General features: G+C 43.1%; 1 protein-coding gene across 1 annotated transcript in view; it reads right to left on the bottom strand.

Moving 5' to 3' along the window:
• Positions 1–1,007: 1,007 nt before the first annotated feature.
• The window catches only part of FAM186B (family with sequence similarity 186, member B), a 22,850-nt gene continuing 4,007 nt past the window's right edge, over positions 1,008–19,850 (bottom strand). The window contains exons 4-8 of the mRNA XM_006870140.1: positions 16,679–18,356; positions 15,977–16,169; positions 7,932–8,107; positions 2,626–2,811; positions 1,008–1,011 (exon numbers count right to left, since the gene is read on the bottom strand). Of these exons, the coding sequence (XP_006870202.1) occupies positions 1,008–1,011; positions 2,626–2,811; positions 7,932–8,107; positions 15,977–16,169; positions 16,679–18,356 (2,237 nt within the window). The remainder of the gene's footprint in view (positions 1,012–2,625; positions 2,812–7,931; positions 8,108–15,976; positions 16,170–16,678; positions 18,357–19,850) is intronic.

Raw genomic sequence — 19,850 nt, 5'->3', positions numbered from 1 at the left:
AGAAAGGGGAAGCTGTCTTTGCTGGGAACAATATTTTGATAAGTGCTTAGGCTAAAAGCTGAGATCCTGGTAGAGGCCTGGATGTGGGAGGAACAGCTCTGCTTCAGACAAGAAGAAATTTTAGAATTTGGCATACTGTACCAAAGAGGGAGGGGTTGAGAGAGGAAAAGAAAAAGGGCAGCTTTGCTATGCTGTTCCATGTCAGTTTCTTTCCACAGCATCCCTTTAAATGTTCAGAGTTACTAAAATCATGAAATGCTTGGGATCAAGTGGAGTGTGTGCATGCATATATTTACATGTGGGAAGAACAAAGGGATTGGCCTCAGATTCAAATGGATGCTGGATAGAGCCCAGAAACTAGTGAGGATGTGGAGAGGGAAGGCAAAACGGGCTCAGAGACACTAGCCAAAGCTACAGGGAGGGTCTAGGGTAAGTTTAGCTACATCTCCAAGAGGTGTAACTTCTGTGTCACTGAGTTCTGCCACTGTGTGTGTTTTTTGTTTTTTCCCCACTGTGTTGTTTTAGTGAGTCACATTTCTGTTTTCTAGTCAACCCTTTCCCACTCCCAGTTAAAATAAATAAATCAGTTTACAACACACACACCTTAGAGACTATTCAGAAATAGAAAACCAGATATCTATCCACTAGGTGGAGTCCTGATGTGACACCATGGTTTAATGATCTGGACTGCAAGGTTGGTTTGAACCACAAGGTTGGAGGTTCAAGCTCACCATTGGAAGCCCTATACAGGGTTGTTATGAGTCAGAACCGACTCAACGGCTCTTAACAACAACAACATCTACCAGGTGGGGGCAATAGTAGTTTAGTTTTAGAATTCAATTTCCTGAAGCGCCTTAAGCACTGGACTCACCCATTCATTGGTCAGTGGAAGCTTGCATGTTGCTATGACTCTAAACAGGGTTCAGCAAAGCTTCCAGACTAAGACAAATTAGAAAGGACTGCTGATCTACTTCTAAAAACCCGTCCATGAAAAGTCTGTATTCTATTCACCTGAAACAACAGAAGACGGAGAGTCAGGACTAGGAGGAGGATATGGAATGTGTGGCTAATTGCCTCCATGAACACCTGCCTCCTTTGTCATGAGACCAGAAGAACTGAATGGTGCCCAGCTATAATTATTGAACATTTTGATCAAAGATTCTATAGAAGAATTTGCATCAAAAGGGATAAAATGCAGTATGGAATTTCAAATTCTCATGGAATCTAGATTTCCTGCAGCCATAAGGTTGGATGAACCCCTGAAATTATTGCCTTGAGATAATTTTTAGACCTTAAACCAAAAATATCCCCTGAAATCTTAAAACCAAACAATGCTTATTAGCTTAACTAATAAAGAATGTAGGCCTTGAGCATTGTGCTCTTTTAAGAACTGTCTATATGGGATCATCTATATGGAAATCCTAATGTGGCACTATAGGATAAACATTAGATTACTAACCACCAAGTTGGTGGTTCAAACCCACCAGCCACTCCTCGGAAACCCTATAGCAGGTCAGTATGAGTTGGAACCAACTCAATGGGATTTAACAACAACAATAATATATGAGACAACTACAATGACAGAAACCTTAGCAGGCAATGAGGTTTTGTTAAGGAGAGGAACAACTCAGAAAAGGAGGGTGAGATAGTTATATAACTTAAAGAGTGTACTCAGTGTCACTAAATGGCACATGCAAAAACTGTTGAATTGATGCATGTTTTGCTGTGTTTACTCTCACAACAGTAGCAACAAAGCGAATAAAATTATACTAAAAAACACTATGGATCACAATGGTCTGATCCCATTGTGCCTGATGACCTTACCCAGAGAAGCAGTGATACCATAGATGGAGGCAGAGATGATGATGTGGAGAGATGGAACGTCTGGGGACTCTAGACCCAGAGAGGGAGAGGGGCTGTGTGCTGACAACTGGGTGGGGGGGGCAGGTTTGCAGGGTATACCCTTTGGTTGATTGATGATGCATGGAGGGGATTGTAACCATGGCAATGAAATGATATACGATAAGATGAATGTAAAGCTAATGTTCTCCCATGTAAACCATCACATAATTCACAATAAAACATTTAAAAAATAGATGGATTGGCCAAGTAGCAGCATTGATGGACTCAAGCATGGCAACAATAGTGAGGTTGGCTCAGGATCGGGCAGTGTTTCCTTCTGCTGTGCATAAGGTCGCTATGAGTTGGTACTGACTCGATGGCACCTAACAATAACAAAGGAGATGAAAATACCAAAGATGGCCATGCCTGAGTCTTTGATGTATCATCTTGTTCAGAACCTCCCTCATCTCTCCAATCCTATACCTGGCTCTCACACAGGCCGATGGCAAGATATGGCTTTTTAGCAATTTAATGTACTTTTTAAGGGAACAACTGTGAAGGAAAAACTTCTGTAAAGTTGTAAAAATATGTAAAGTCTTTTGAGAGAAGTAACATGGAGTTTTCATGGGAACCCAAGCTGATGGCACATAAAGTCATTATTAATATTTAGTTATTAATGTCTTTATTAATGGGCCCTTGGGCAGAAACAGTGTGTACTGTAGCCCCTGCCCTTTGTGGGAAGGTCCTCCTAAATTCAGATGAACCATGCAGACTTGCACTTACCGGGTTTTAAGGGACATCAAACTTTTGTGGTAGGAGGAATGCACTTCCAGTGCCAACAGCCGAGGAATATCTGGGTACCCCCCTAGCTGGTCCCACTGCAGACTGAGGGGAGTCTTCTTTTCTGTTGGGTGGCTGGAGGAGGCCACATCAGTCTTCCAGACAGCCTCCATTTGACTTCCCTGTTGGCTGGGTGACAGAGAAGTAAAGAGAGTTAAACACAGGGAGAAAAAGACTGAGAATCAACATGTTTTCCAGGACCACAAGGCCCTAGACACTGGGCCTTGTTTTCTTCCCTTTTCAAAGAGAGTTTGTCACTGTCATCCTTGTCACCCCCTACCCTTCACACACCTCTATGGGCTTCTAGCTGAGGAGCTACTGGAAGAGACTGCCATGGTAGCTCTGGTACCTTTAGTACCTGCCCTGGAACTGAAGTTCTGAATTGGCCACACTAAGGTGGGTGGGGATGTGGATCTTCTTAGCTGCCTAATGACTCTCAGTCATCCCTTTTTTAAGCTGGGGGATGGGGAAGGAGGGAGGGGAGGGAAGGGTCATATGGTGGGAAGCATCTAGCTTGGTTTTTGTTTTGGGAGGGGCAAGGGTGGATAGTAGTAAGGTGTGAGAGTTAGGGTTGGGACTATGGCTAGGTCTTAGCTAGACCTAAGACTTCACTTCATTTATTGTTAGGATTATGGTTAGGATTAGGGTTAGTGGACTGTGAAAAGAATAAACAAATCTGTGTTAGAAGAAGTACAGCCAGAATGCTCCTTAGAAGCCAGGATGGCCAGCCTTCATCTCTCATACTTTGGATATATTGTCAAGAGGAATCAGTGCCTGGAGGCTTGGTAAAGTGGAGGGTTGGAGAAAAGAGGAAGACCCCCAACAAGATGGATTGGTACAGTGGCAGCAATGATTGTGAGGCTGGTGCAGGACCAGGCGGTATTTCATTCTGTTGTTCAAAAGGTCACTATGAGTCGGTACTGACTTGACGACACCTAACAACAACAACAGGGTTAGTATTAGGGATGAGGGTTGAGCTAGGGTTAGGAGTAAGCAGTTAGTTTTATTTATTTATTTTTTTAGTTTTTTTCATGAAATCTATTTGATTTCCTCTTCATTTAGAAGTTCTTTAACAGGTTTATTCCCTACTTTTTACTTTATGGGGTTTTTGTTGTTGTTGTTGCAACTGTATCTTTGATTCTCTCTTTTCAGTCTCATAGGTCTGTTTTACTTTGCATACTTCTATATATGGTTTGAGTCTAGGAGATATCATCATATATGTTAGTGTCCGGTTGTTGTCTGCTGTTTTTGGTTCTTTGTCCCTTTGTCCAAAGAACTCCCTTTAATATTTTTTTTTTTTTGTAAGGTTGGTCTGGTTTTTACAAATTCTTTTAATTTCTGTTTGTTGGAAATGACCTGATTTCACCCTCACATTTATTTGATGGACAGTTTTGCTGAATATGCAGTTCTTGGTTGGCAGTTTTTTGTTTCAGAGTTTTATATATATTATTCCATTTTCTTCTTTTTAAGTTTTTGTTGTGAATTGAGCAATAGTCTACATAGGGGAGCGTTATCATTCAACAGTATTTGCTTCTATTCCCTTTGTGTTTTTTTGGATGTGCACCAAAACACTCAGGAACATACAATCATTCAAACAGCCAAAGGGCACACCCTGCCCCCCAGCCACCAGCACACATTCCTTCTCCCTCCATGAGTCTAGAATCCTGAGCTGCTTCATCTCTCCACATCATCATCTCTGCCTCCATTTCTGGCTTTGCCACCTCTCTCGGTAGGGTCCCACACTCCAATTCCGCTCTTCACCCTTGATGATCCCAGGGTCCTCCACTCTGGGACTGTAAGATGGATCACGCATCCCTGTTTGCTACAAAACTTCTACATTTACAGTTGTGACAATCGCAATTAGTTATAACAATTACTCACTATTGACTAATGAGAGTCTTGTCCCCATCTCCTTTCACCAGACCTGTCTAGACAGGATGAAAACCACTCAATGGGGATTTTACCTTCCTCAACACACTCTGAATCTAAACTCATTCTTGAAAACTTGTAAGCCAGTCACTTCGTACCTTTACAGCCCCCTCATTTTAGGTAGCCAAAGTCTAAGTTGCCCATCCCTATCAACCTTGTATACAGAGGGGGTGGGAATGATTCTTGCTGTAAAGATTCTTTCCCTCTTAGTTGATATTTTAAGCTACTACATCCATAAGTAAAGGTCAAGTTCATCAGATTGTAGCAATTTACACTTGTTTTCTTAAAAAAAAAAAAATTAAATTAAAAAAATATATATATGGAGCTCTGGTAGCGTAGAGGTTACAAATTGGGCTGTGAACCGCAAGGCCAGCAGTTTGAAACTACCAGCTGCTCCGCGGGAGAAAGATGAAGCTTTCTGCTCCCATAAAGATTTACGGCCTCAGAAACCTTGTTCAGGGTCGCTATGGGTTGGAACCGACTCCACGGCACTTAACAACAACAAATATATATATATTTGTGGAGTCCTGGTGTGGCACTGTAGGTTAATGTGCCAGACTGCAAAGCCATTTGAACTGCAAGATCAGTGGTTCAAGCTCACCAGCTACTCCTCAGAAACCCTATACAGGGTCGCTATGGGTAGGAACTGACTTAACAACAACTATATATAGATCTATATATATAGATATAGATATATTCCTCTTTTCCTTCCTCTAGTTGGGTTCTGAACATCCACCCATTGAAGTGGTCCAATGGGCACAATCTGCAAGTTTGGGTGCCCTTGTGCATATCTCTTCACTTCATATCAACTGGATGCTTCACTCTCAGCTCCAGCCCTCTGTGGCCATGCCCTTGCCCATGGGCTCAGGAGTTCCCAGGTCTCACCGTACTTTGGGCCAACCAGCTCTCACTATACTCCAGGTCAATGGAGGTCTATGTAACTTGGTTGGACTCAGCCCACCTCTTCATTGCTGCTTTCCCCCACTTCCTTTCACCAGTAGACCAACGTGGTCGCCAGCAAAGCTTACATGCTTGATCATGTATTCCCTTTGAGTTTCAGTCTTGGGAGGTGAGTTTGTCCTGAAGGGACTTGATTGCTTGCCTTGATGGCTCCCCTGTGAACAACTTGCTAGTTCTTGTGGTAGCCAATCAGACTGTCGTTTTTGTTTTTCCCTGCTGGTCTTTCATTCAAGAAGTATCTTCTGTTCCTCTAGCTGCTCCAGGCTGGTCGGCTTGTCTTTTCAAGTGGGAATTTCCCAACTCAGAAGGTTCTGGATGGGGATCAGTATTCCACCTAAGGTCTTATACCCTGCAAAGGCTTTGCAAGAAGCTTCTTTCACTGGGCAAGTTCTAGCACCCCTTTTAGGTATTCCAATCAGTTATAGGCTGAAGGCAGGCTTAGAAGTTTTCTGTAATCATGTTTCCCAATATTCATTTCTATTCCACTCAGGTGTCTATTTCACAGTAGTAGGCAAGAGAAACAAATATTCATAAAACAGTCAAGCATCTTAACATTATTTCCCCTCTTTTACCCATTCAGACTATGCCTCAATCCCTGTCCATTTTCTTCTTGCCTGCATTGTTCCTGCCCAGAAATTAGAGCTTAGTCTTATTATTTCTCTTCTGTGGGTAATTTTTCATTTTTCCTGAGTTGTTCTCAAGATTCTTTCCTTGTTTTTGGTTTTGAAAAGTTTGATTCCAATATTTTTTAGTGCTTTTCTTTTGGGGTCTTATCCTGTTTGGAGCTTTTTCGACTTCTTGAATGACTATCTTCTCATCTTTAATGATGTTAGGGAAGTTTTCTTCCAATAATTCTTGGACAATATTCTCTATAGATTTTTTGTCTCTTCCTGTTCTGGAATTTCTATTCCTCTTGAGAGTGCTGCACATAAATCTTAGGATATATATATATTTGTTTGTTTCTCTTTTGGTTACGTGCCTTTGATTGCTTCTCTAAAAGATGATTGTTTAGAAATTTTTCTTCAAGCTCAGTAATTCGGCTTTCCATTGATTCAATTCTATTTCTTTGCCCTTTCAGTGTTTATCTATTTCTGAAATCAGTGTTAATCTTCTGGCTTTCTAATTGCTGATTTTGTATGTTTCTCACTTTTTCAATTATTTTGTCAGTTTGTCTCCTGATTTTTCCATAGTTTTGTCTATGTTTTCCTGGCTATCATCTGTAGTCTTCTCAATCTTTCTTTCAATCCGTTGAAATTGCCTAATTTGCATTTTTTAAAATTCCTTATCAGGTAGTTCTGACGCCATGTCTGCTATTTTATTTTCTGGCTTTGTATTTTGTTTACTTGTTTGAGGCACTCTGTCTTGTTTCTTTGTGTAAGCTGAAATTGTCTTTTTTCTCCAAGACATTGTATTTAGCTCATGATTGTATTTTGTTGTATTCTCAAGCACTCACCATCTATCTATCTCCTGGTGGATGTGGTAGATACTAGAAGTGTGAATGCACTTAATTCTGTGTTCACTGTTTGTGTAGTTCAGGGCTGGATCACGTGCCTCCTGAAGCAGGGTGCTATGCCTGGTGTCCAACCTCAGGCACAGCAGAGGCTTCACAGGAGGGGGTGCCATTGACTGCTGGATTAGTGAGGACAGGATCTGGCCATGCTCTGGTCTACCAAGTGGGTACAGGAACAAGGGAGAAGTGCCCCCGTGGCCACCAACCTCCAGCCCTGTCCTTTGCCCACACACTACTGTTTCAATAGTACCTCTCAAAAGCTCAAGATAGACTCACCACTCCACACCAACCCAGTTGGGCATTTTTTCTTCTCTCTCATTGCTCCTGTTTAGCTTCTTTCTTCCAGTCAGTACTTAATCCACTCCTCTGTCCTATCTTCTGGTGCTCAAGGTTCCAGGACCACCATCTGCATCTGTTTCACTTTGTTTTATTGCAGAGGGTCGGCTCCTCTGCCATCTTTCCCAGACACTCAGGTCTTCCTCCAGATCAGGTTTGTTTATAGACCAATGGCAGGTGTTGATGGATGCTCAAGATAGAAATCTCTGTCAGCTCTCAACTGGGGGTCCTAAGTCTTTCAGTTGCAGAGTTTGAACTACCTCAGTCAGGCTGGTCCCTAAAACCCACATACCATACCATGACATACATCCCCCTTGGGGGCCATGGGTCAGATCTTGGCAGGGTGGTGGAGAAGATAGGCACTTTGCAAACATTGAACTCTGCATAGATGTACCTTTGCTGAGTCACCAGCCCTCCCATTATGGCCACCCCTTGCCATGTGGCATCCCTATACATTCAGTTCCCTGCCACCCCCTGCCCACCATCCCCCACTCCCCAGCCTCCATGTACCTACCGGGCCATCCTCAGGGGAACACATTCATGCTGCTTGGACGTAAAGTGCTCCAGAAACTTGTTGGAGGAGCTGCTGGAGCGGATGCGCCGGGAGAAGGCTGGGGATGGATTGCTTTTCCTTGGCTTTGGGGAAGTTACCACAGGGATGTTCAAGCGAGTGTTCCATTCCAGCTGGAACTAGTGGACCAGCACAGAGGCATCAGGAAGACAAGAAGTGATCCCTTCTTTAAGGTGGGAGGGGGCATTGCTTGACTATGGGTGCCTGTGCTGGGCTTGGGCTGAGCGGTAAAGGTAAAGACTGGGGAGTCCCGCCAATGATAAACCTCTGAGGCTCTGGAAAGATCTCTGAGACTATTATGGTATGAGGCCAGGTTGTGCCTGGCATGCTCTGTGTGTATCTTTTTATTTGGTCCTGGCTCTGGCATTGGGCAAGGAGCTGGGGGAACCCTCACAGCCAAAGAATTGTGATATGGTCCCTTTTCTTCTCAACTCTCAAACCAATTTAGCAAGTTAAGACATCTACAGGAGATTATCAGGACTAGTATAAAGTGATAGGAAACTGAGTTGAGAGAAACGTCTGTGGTCAATGTCTTTCCAACTGCCTGAGGCCAACACTTACACTGAATCCCTCAGCACACTGCCTCCCCCAGTCCCAGGCTAATACTGCTCAACACTAGGGAGGATACCTTCTGGCCCAACTCTTGGTGAAATCTTAGCAGGCTCTGAGGTCACAGCTGTGAGAATCTCTAAATCCCCTAAGTCATTGACTATTCCCCTGGGGACCATGTCTCTGCTCCTGGTAGCAGATGAAAGGGTAGAGGAAACCAAAGCCAGTCCTCCTTTCCCTAGCCCCCTTGAGACTAAACCCAGAGCTGTGGTTTACTTATCCTAAAGATGTAATGTTGGAGAATCTTCAAAGAGTCTAGCAAGAAAAAGTCCAATACAGTATGTCAGGTGCACAGGGCTAATCCTGCCACTTAAAAGGATGGCTAGAGATGTAAACTTAGTGCTTGTATACTTGTTGTTAAGTGCTGTTGACTCATAGCAACCTGGTATAGGAGTTCCAAGAAGCGACTGGTGGAGTTAGGGAGTTAGCAGTCCAGTGCTTATCCATACCAGGACTCTGCTTGAATACTTTTGTTGTTTTTGTTGTTAAGTACCATGGAGTCAATTCCAACTCATAGTGACCCTGTACAGGGTTTCTGAGGCTGTAAATCTTTACGGGAGCAGAATACCTCATCTTTCTCTCCCGGAACCACTGGTAGTTTTGAACTGCTGACCTTGTGGTTGGCAGCCCAACTCGTAACCACTGTGCTACCAGAGCTCCTAGGGACACATTATTAATGATTCCAAAGAGTATGTATTCTAGGTAGAAACCAGAACTACAACCAGATCACCAGAGATGAGAAATCCCTACTTGAAGGGACGAGCTGACAAGCCTGGAACTGTGAGAAGAACAAAAGATATGTCTCGAATGGAAGACCTACAGGAAAAACACGACACAATGGAGACAGATGGACTGCTACTACAGGAACAAACGGGTCGCTCCCCTAGGAGACATTGGGGCAGTCGGTTGGGTCCCACCAACATAGGCGCCCCACAAAACTGAGAGTTGGTGGATATGCAAGCTCGGATTGGTAAACACATGCATCACCATTGGGGAGAAATGGGGTAAAGGCAGCAATGAAGCGACGAACTAAGCCTCACAATATTCAGAGGGCTTCTGTGGACCCGGTTGGGGACCTGGTTGGCAAGCAGTGCGAGGAGACCCGAGGACTCCTGGGCTCAGAGTCAGTGACATGGCCACGGAGGACTCAAGTGGAGAATGGAGCTGCCAGCTGATGGGAAGAGAGGGCATGTGCACAAGAACAACCACACTTGCAGATGACACCCACGTGACCGGAACTGGATGACTGGATGATCAGAGCTCAACCAGGAGAAGAAAGAAGGGGGGTTGGGGGGGGGAGGAAGAAGATTGAGCTGATCCAAGCTGATGAACTTGACGTATGCATACGAATGCAGTGACACAAAAGAGGCAACAAATCCTTACAGAAAGAAACATTCCCACCCCCTCCACACCCAGAGTAGACAGAGAGGGGCAACTTGGACATTGGATACCCAAATGGGGAGGAAGGGACTACAAAGGCAAGACGTAACTGGTTTACAAGCTTTCAAGAGGGAACCTAGAGCTAGGGGGCATGGAGGAAGGCAGAATCACCAGTGAGTACTATCCAATTTATCTAGGTGGAGCTGATGAAATTAAATACAGATGGGTTACGTGCGATACTGTAGTGAATAATGGTTATCAAGAAGGATTGTGAGGGTTGGAAATGCAAGGGTAGATGTTTTGTAGCAAGGAAGAGAGAGATTATTTCTCCACTCTAGGAGCGGAGGTCTCTGGGACCACCAACAGATAAGAGCCGAGAACGGGACCCCACCCAGAGAACTGGGGATGCCTGAGATGGAGACAGAGATGATGACATGGAGGGATGAAGCGGCTGGGGACTTTGGATCCAGAGAGGGAGAGGAACTGTGGGCTGAAGACTGAGCGGGGAGGGGGAGTGTAGAGCACGGGCTTCTAGGATATGCCCTTTGGTAGGAAGACGATGCATGGAGGGGATTGGAACCATGACAATGTAATGATAAACGATGGAATGAATATGGCACTGAGGTTCTCTCATGTAAACTATCATATAATTCACAATAAAACATTAAAAAAAAGTCTCAAAAAACAAAGAATATGTATTCTTATTTGCTGAGGTAGTTCTTGTTTTCTCCATCATGTACAGAATCTGGACAATGAGCAAGGAAAAAAGTTAAAAGAAACCAAAGAAGAAAAGTTAATATATATCATAAAAAATCAAGATAGGGAAATAAAGGAGTTTTTTATTCTAATATCCAAAATTTCAAGTTATTATCTCTTTGGTCTTATGACTTTTTGCATCTTATAAAATTCCTATGCTATTTTGGATCAATTTTCAATGTCAAATGTTTCAAGAACTTCTATATGATAGCAAGTTTACCTTAAAAAAATTCATATATAGACAATTATTTCAACTTGTCTGTCAGTTTGTTGTACTGTGGTAGCTTGTGTGTTGCTGTGATGCTGGAAGTTATGCCGCTGGTATTTTCAATACTAGCAAAGACCTGGTGTGGCGCTGTGGGTTAATGAACTGGATTGCAAGGTTGATTTGAACCACAAGGTTGGCGGTACAAGCTCACCAGCTGCTCCTTGGAAACCCTAGACAGGATCACTATGAGTCAGAACCGACTCGACGGCACATAACAACAACAACAACAAAGTCATTCATGGTGGACAGGTTTCAGCTGAGCTTCCAGACTAAGACAGACTAGGAAAAAGGAGAGGCAGACTATTTCTGAATGTTAGTCACTGAAAACCTTACGAATAGTAAGAGAATACTGTCAGATATAGTGCCTGAAGATGAGCCCCTCAGGTTGGAAAACCCTCAAAATGTGACTGGGGGAAAAACTACCTCCTCAAAGTAGAGTTGGCCATAATGACGTGAATGGAGTAAAGCTTTCAGGACATTCATTTGCTGATGGAGCGCAATTCAAAATGAGGAGAAATAGCTGCAAACATCCATTAATAATTGGAGTCCATGGGAGCCAAAATATGATCTTGAACATATCCTACCTGAATTTAGAGACTGTCTCAACAAAAGATTTGATGCATTGGACACTAAAGACTGAAACCCAGATGAGTTGTGGGATGACATCAAGATCATCATATAGGAAATAAACAAAAGGTCATTAGGAAGACAACAAAGAAAGAAAATACCAAAATGGATGTCAGAAGAGATCTGAAACTTGCTCTCCAGCATAGAGATGTTAAAGTGAATGGAAGAAATGAGGAGGTAAAAGAGCAAAACAGAAAATTTCAAGGGCAACTCAATAAGACAAAAGAAAAGTATTATAATGAAATGTGCCAAGACCTGGAGTTAGAAAACCAAAAAGGAAGAACTCACTCAATATTTCTCAAACGGAAAGAACTGAAGAAAAAAAAAAAAGTAAGCCTTGGCTTGCAATACTGAAGGATTCTATAGGCAAACGATTGAATGGTGCAGAAACCATCAAAAGAAGATGGAAGGAATACACAGAATCACTGCCCCCCAAAAGAAACAGTTGGTATTTAACCATTTCAAGAGGTAGCATGTGATCAAGAATCAATGATACTGAAGGAAGAAGTTCAAGCTGCACTGAAGGCATTGGGAAAGAACAAGGCTCTGGGAATTGATGGACTACAAATTGAAATCTTTCAACAAACTGATGCAGCACTGGAGACATTCACTCATATGCCAAGAAATTTAGAAGACAAATACTTGGACAAATGATTAGAAGAGATCCATATTTGTGCTGATTCCAAAGAGAGGTGACCCAATGGTATGTGGAAATCACTGGACAATATCGTTAATATTACATGCAAGTAAAATTTTGGTGAAGATAATTAAAAAACAGTAGCAACAGTGCATCAGCAGGGAACTGCCAGGTTCAAGCCAGATTCAAATGAGGACATGGAATAAGAACTTAAAATACTTACTGATGAAAATCAAAATTCGTGCCAACCTTACGTATAACAGACAAAATGCTGTCTGTTCCTGGCTATAATGGAATAACAGGGACCAGATATATTCTCCTATCTTAAGCAACCAATTGTTGTTGTTGTCAGGTGCCATCGAATTCGAACCAACTCATAGCGACCCCTTGCACAGCAGAACGAAACAATGTCCAATCCTGGGCCAACCTCACCACTGCTGCCACACTTGACGGCATCAATGATGCCACCTGGCCGATCCATCTCGTTGGGGGTCTTCCTCTTTTTCTCCGACCCTCCATCTTATTCAGCATGACATCCTTCTCCTGTGACTGTTCTCTCCTGACAATATGTCCAAAGTATGAGAGATGAAGTTTAGCCATCTTGGCCTCCAAGGAGCACTCTGGCTGCACTTCTTCCAAAACAGATCTATTGGTTCTTTTGGCAGTCCATGGCACTTTTAGTATTCTCCTCCAACACCACAATTCAAAGGCATCAATTTGTCTACGATCTTCCTTATTCACTGTCCAGTTTTTACATCCATATGAGGTTATTGAAAATACCATGGCTTGGGTCAGGCGCACCTTAGTCTTCAAGCTGACATCTTTGCTCTTCAACACTTTAAAAAGGTCTTGTGCAGCAGATTTGCCTAATGCAATCGTCTGATCTCTTGACTGCTGCTTCCGCGAGTGTTGATAGTTGATTCAAGAAGAATGAAGTCCTTGACAACTTCAATCTTTTCTCCGTAGATAAGAATATTGTTTATTGGTCCAGTGGTGAGGATTTTTGTGATATGATGAATGTAAAGCTAATGTTTTCCCATGTAAACTATCACATAATTTGCAATAAAAAACTTAAAAAAAAAGTGTCAATAAATTTTAAACAATTAAAATCAATGTATGTTCTAGTTTAATGAATTAAACTAGAAACCAATAATCAGAAAAATGTCTTGAAAGTCTCCAAATATTTGTAAATTGTTTTTGTCCATGAGACAAAGAAAGAAATCGTAAGGGAAATTAAAAAGTATTTTGATCTGAATAAAAATACAACATAACATCAGAATTTGTGGGCTGCGACTAAAGCAGTGCTTAAAGGAAAATTTATAGCATTAAAGGCTTATATTATTAAAAAAGAAAGATTTTAAATCAATGATCTAATTTTCTAATTTAAGAAATTTGAAAAGCAAGAGCAAAATAAGCAGAAGGAAGTAAATAATAAAGATTAAAGTAAAAAAAACCAGTGAAATACACATGCACACAATGGAATACAACACAACACTGAAAAATAAGGAATCTGTAAAATACCTCATAACTTAGATGAACTTAGAAGGCATTATGCTGAGTGCAACTGGTTAATCACAAAAGGACAAATATTGTATGAGAATGCTACTGTAAAAAGCCAAGAAAAGGTTTATATACATACACACAGTTGGTGAAATAGAAGACAATAAAACCATAAAGAAAAATCAGTACAACTGGAAATTAGGTCTTCCAGTTAAAACTCTATCCAGATTTACCAGGAAAAAAGAGAGAATTCATAAATTACCAATATCAACAGTAAAAAAAGGAATATCATTATAGATTCTGCAGATATTACAAGGCTAAATAAGGAATATTATAAAAGATTTTATGCCAACAAATTGAGATGAAATTGAAACAATTCCCTGAAAGACATAAACTACCAAAATTAATGCAAGAATAACCTGAATATTATTGTGTCTAGTAAAGAATTTAATTTACAGTTGAAAACTTTCCCACAATGAAACCTCCACACTCAAATTCTGCCAAACATTTAAGGTAAATTAAACTACACATTTAAGTAAGACGTAATACACATTTTACACAAACTCTTCCAGAAAATATAAGATGAAGAAACATAACCCAATTCATTCTATGAGGATAGTAGACCCAAAGTAGGCAAAGACATTGCAAGGAAAAAACAAAAAACCAAACCACAGACCAATGTCCTTCATGTAATAGATGCAAAAAAATTTAAACAAAAGGTTAACAAATCAAATCTTACAAAAAATAATATATATCATGACCAAATAAGGTTTATCTCAGAAATATAAGGTTAACTTAAAGATGAGGCGTTCTGCTCCCATAAAGATTTACAGCCTCGGAAACCCTGTATAGGTTCGCTATGAGTCGGAATTGACTCCACGGCACATAACAACAACAACAACAATATTTAAAAATCAAGACTATGAAACTTGAAAGCTCAAATTTTATCATTGATAACAAATAGTGCTGTCAAGTTTTTGTTTTATTTTTTCCTTGCTTCATTCAATTTTTAAGAAATACCTTCCTAATACCATCTTTTTATTTTTCTTTCAAGTAAAAATGGTGCTCCTGGTGTGGTGAAAATAGTTTTTACCTCATGGAGTTCCTGAAAGGGACAAAGGGATTTCTAGGGGTCAGTGGACCACACTTTGAGGACTGATGGTCTAAGGTATAATTTGAGAAAACATTGCAGAACTAAAGAACAAAAATTTCCAAACTGAAAGAACTGATTAAATGCCCAACAAAATGGATAAAAATAGTCCCATATCAGGTATCTCATCATGATGAAATTATGGTATACTGGAGACAAAGAGGATTCTGCAATTTTCAAAGAGTCAGAACTGACTCGATGGCACTTAACAACAACAACAAAAGGATTAGGACTCAGAATGATTTAGGATGCTCAACAGTAACACCCGAACCTAGAAGGCAATGAATGGTGGTGGTGGTTATGTACCGTGGAGTCGGTTCCGACTCATAGCAACCCTGCACAGGGTGTCCGAGGCTGTAAATCTTTACGGGAGCAGAAAGCTTCATCTTTCTCCCCTGCAATGAATAGTGCCTTCAAAATGGTGAGGGAAAATTAATTCTAATCTAGGATCTAATTCCCACACAAACTATCAATTAAAAGAGAGGGTAGATAGTCAATAAAGACATTGTGAGACAAACAGAGTCTTATTGATTTTACTTCGCAAGCACTCTTTATCAGAAAATGAGTGGAGGTTGTGCTCCATTAAAACAAGAAAGGTAAGCAAGAAAGAAGAGATATGGACTCCAGAACCCAGGGGGAGATGCCCCAAGAGAAGCAAAGAGTCCTCAGCATCAGGGTGAAGGTTGGTCCCAAGATGACAGCCGTGCACTAAGCCTGAAGAGCAAGCCAGAAGCAGGGTTGGCATAGCCACAGGGGAGGGAGAATTCCAGGACACAGTCAGCACTGAAGGATCCAGCTACTAACTCCCTTTCAAGAGGGTCTTTTTCTTTATAGCCCTTTTTGAAAGGTTTCTCTCTCTTCCTTGATCCCAAGATTGGAGAGTCACCTTTCCTTACACTCCAGTCACCCCCTGCCTTCACCTGTGGTTCAGAAGCTTTTACTTGCATCCTCAATTGCCATTGGCCTCAGCCAAAGTCACAGCCATAGATCCCCACTAGTTCCATCCCTCGTAACTGTGCTTCCTTTGGCAACATTGAGGAGTCACAGGACAGGAGACCCACCTTGGGGAACATGGCCACCATGCTGCTCAGACACTCTCGGCGCTTCTCTGCTAGGTCCTTCTGTTTGTTCGTCCAGGACTGTAGCCTGAGGTTCTGTAGGTGGTCAATGTTTTCCAGGAAGACATAGAGGTTCTGAGCCTTATAGGTAGCCCCAGTTGCTTGCATGACTTGTATGTGGTTGATCACATCTTGTCTGGGAAGTGAGAAGAAGTAATTAGTGATTGGAAAGGTCTCCTACCCCACAAGCCTTGACCAGGGATGTGTTGGTTTTCTGTAATCCCTGGAAGCAATGAGAGAAGCAGAAGTTGGTGAGAGCTGGGGAAATAGGGATAAAGGAAGTGGGAGGTGGTATCAGATGAGGAGTATTAAGGAAGAGATCGTAGAGGAAATGAAGAGTGCATATTAGGTGGGTTATGGACAGTGTGATAGAAACAGGAGAAAAAAGTAAAGTGGGGCTTAGAGGAAAAGCACACTATAGGGCGACCAATATATGCTACCTCCCATACCTTCAAGGGTTGCCCATGGCCTTGAAGCCAGGCATGCTTTGCCAGTCCCTTTCAGGGAGACTTTGCCCAGGCCTTGGGTGATTCACCCCATCCTCCCTTGCCCTGTGATCTTCTCTCCTTTTGGGTTTTGTCTCTGCCCATACATCAAAATGGATGTGGGTGGGTGCCTGGTGGGTGGTGGGTGAGCCTGACCTACCGGAGTCTCTGGAAGCCTCTGTAGATGATGTACTTATGGCACAGGTACTGCAACCTGAGTGAGCTCAGCTCCATGGTGGTGGTGGTGAGCTCTAAGGCCTTGCTGCGAAGATAGTGGGGCAGCCCCAGCTCAGTCTCCTCACTCAGGACTTCTAGGTTCTTTCTGTGAGCCTCCATGGCCATCCGGTACACCTTCTCCTTAGGAGCTGCCAAGGATGTCTGCAAAGAGGGCCGGGTCACCTTTCGGATGGATGCCCCAGTAACAGGAAAGGAAGAGGACTTCTTGGGCTTTGTGGGAACCCGGGGTGAGCATAGTTTCAGGACAGGTTCTGGTGAACTCATGGTCCTCCGATTTCCTGAGGCAGAGTGTTGGATGTTAGGGGACCTGGGCAAGTATGATCTCCTGCTTTGGCAAGCAGACTGGACTCGAGTTGGCAAAGATACCAATGATGACTCTGCCTTCTCCAATTCCCTCCGTCGACTGGTGGGCATGAAGAGCATCCTCTCTGTGTCCTCCCCTGGTTGCTCTGGCTCCCTTCTGGAGCTCTCTTTCTCCTTTTCTGGCTGGACAATTCTCTGCTGCTGCTCCCTGATCACTTCCTCCACCTCCCACTGCCGCAGCTTCTCCTGGTGCTCCTGCTCTAGCAGGGCCCACTTCTGCTGCTGCTGCCTCCACCTCTTCTCCTCATCCATCCACTGCTGCTTCCGCCTCTGCCAGTTGAGTTCCTCCTCCTCCCAGTGCCCCCCCTCACTCTCTGAGGACTGCTGCTTCCTAAAATGGAACTGAACTCGGAGTTCTCCCTTCTCCTCTGCTTCTTCCTTGCTGAGGTCCTCCTGGTCTTCATCTTGGTGATCTGGGCTATCTGCCACAAGTCTTTCTGTTGTCTTAAGAAATTTATAATCCACTGAGGGTGGCAATGCAGGTGGAAAGCTTTCAGGGTCCTTGTTGCAGTATACATCTGCAATCCTTGAATGTGCGGCCATGGTGTAAAGTGGCTGATAAACTGAACGTGTCTCATCACTGTCCCAGGCTGTAACCATGGGATCTGGAGAATGTGGTAAAAACAATTGCTCCTCTTTCTTGGGCTCCTGTTGAGAGGCCAAGACTCTTGTTGGGATCTCCATGACTATTGCTTTACTTGGAAGGGTATCTTTCTCAGAGAGGCCTGGGGAGTCAACAAAAGTCTTGACTGAATCTTCTGCTTGACCTTTAGCACTCTGAGCCTGCTTCACCTGGAATTCTAGAGCATGTTTAATCAGGAGAAGGTCATGGTACTTTTCCCCTAAAATTTCTACCTGTTTCAGGAGGGCATCCCTCTTGTTCTCGAGGATTTTGAGGGACTTCTGGAAGTACAGCCTCTGACTGCTGAGCTCTTTGGTCATCTCTATTTTCATGTACCTGTATTTGGTTTCCAGAGTCCTGTTCTCCTTATGCTGAAGTATGAAGGCCTTGTTGAGGTTCTCCACCATAGCAGACATGTACCTGATGGCCCTGACCTCCCCCTTGTTGAACATGGTGGAGTCTAGGAGCTCCTGAAGCATGGACTTCACCTCAGAGACCCTCATGCAGGTGGTTTGCTTGTCCTGGAGCATCTGCTCTGGGCTCAGTGCCTGAGGTTCAATCAGAGACTTTTGTGGGCTCTTTTCCCGCCAGCCCTGCCAGAAGGTGCGTTTGGACACTGGGAGGGATGGAGAGAACAAAGACAACAAGCTTCCATGGGGTCCAAGAATTCTCCAGACTCTGTTTGGTAAAAATTCCTATATAACCCTCTTAAGGATTTGGCAAGAACAAACTGAGGCTATACTGAGGCCAGCGAATTGTGGTCAAGGGAGGTTTCTGCCAGAGCCTACCTGGAAAGGCCAACGACTAGTCCATCCAGTTCACTTCAATGCAACATATTCCCCTGGAGTAGTTACTACTCTGATCATACCATTTTCTAGCCTCAACATCTATGTTTGGCTTCCTATTTTCAATACCCAAATTCTGGAAGTACACCTAACACTTAACAAACTTCATCTGCCATTTCTGTTACCACTGGACTGTATTTGTAGAGAATTTATTATGTCCTATAAGGAGCTCTGGTAGTGTAGTGGTTACGAGTTGGGCTGCGAACCTTAAGGTCAGCGGTTCGAAACTACCAGCTGCACCGCGGGAGAAAGATGAGGCTTTCTACTCCCGTAAAGATTTACACCCTCGGAAACCCTATACAGGGTCGCTATGGGTCGGAACCGACTCGATGGCACATAACAACAACAACATAACTATTCATAAGGAGCTCTGGTAGCGTAGTGGTTACGAATCGGGCTGGGAACCACAGGTCAGCAGTTCGAAACTACCAGCTGTTCCACGGAAGAAAGATGAGGGTTTCTGCTCCCGTAAAGATTTACAGCCTCGGAAACCCTGTGCAGGGTCGCTATGAGTCAGAACTGACTCCACAGCACTTAACAACAACATAACTATTCATATGTTGTTGTTTTTTAATTAGTCAAGTTGGGGTTTTTATTGTTGTTGTTTCCATTTGAGGGTTCTTTCTGAACTTCTTTGATAAGGAACCCTGTAGGATAAGCACTAGACTGCTAACTGCAAGACTGGCAGTTTAAACACACCAATCAACTCTGAGGGAGAAAAAGGAGGCTTTCTGCTCCTGTAAATATTTATAGCCTCAGAAACCCTATACACAGGGTCACTATGAGTCAGAACCAACTTCATGGCACACCACCACCACCATCACCAAGACATAATAATATGACAGGATTGTAGAAGAGATTGTCTCCTTCTCATTCACCTTTCCTGCCTCTCCCCTGAACCCCACCTGACCTTTCATGACTAATAATGAACCTGGCCAGTGAGAATCAGAATGGTAAACTCTAACACTATTCCTGTTGTAAAGTGCGTTGAGTCTGTTCCGATTCATAGCCAGCCTATATAGATTTCCAAGGAGCAGCTGGTGAGTTTGAACCACTGACCTTTCAGTTCAAACAGACTATGGTCCAGTGTATTATCCTGCAGTGTCACCAGGACTCCAACACTAATACTTGTTGTTGTTAAGTGCCATCGAGTCGGTTCCGACCCATAGAGACCCTGTATAGGGTTTCCGAGGGTGTAAATCTTTACGGGAGTAGAAAGCCTCATCTTTCTCCCGCGGTGCAGCTGGTAGTTTCGAACCGCTGAC

The sequence above is a fragment of the Chrysochloris asiatica genome, unplaced genomic scaffold (genome assembly GCF_000296735.1).
Source record: "Chrysochloris asiatica unplaced genomic scaffold, ChrAsi1.0 scaffold00138, whole genome shotgun sequence".
Classification (NCBI taxonomy): domain Eukaryota; kingdom Metazoa; phylum Chordata; class Mammalia; order Afrosoricida; family Chrysochloridae; genus Chrysochloris; species Chrysochloris asiatica.
The sequence above is the reverse complement of the archived record's forward strand: the minus strand, read 5'-3'. Positions and strand labels throughout refer to the sequence as shown.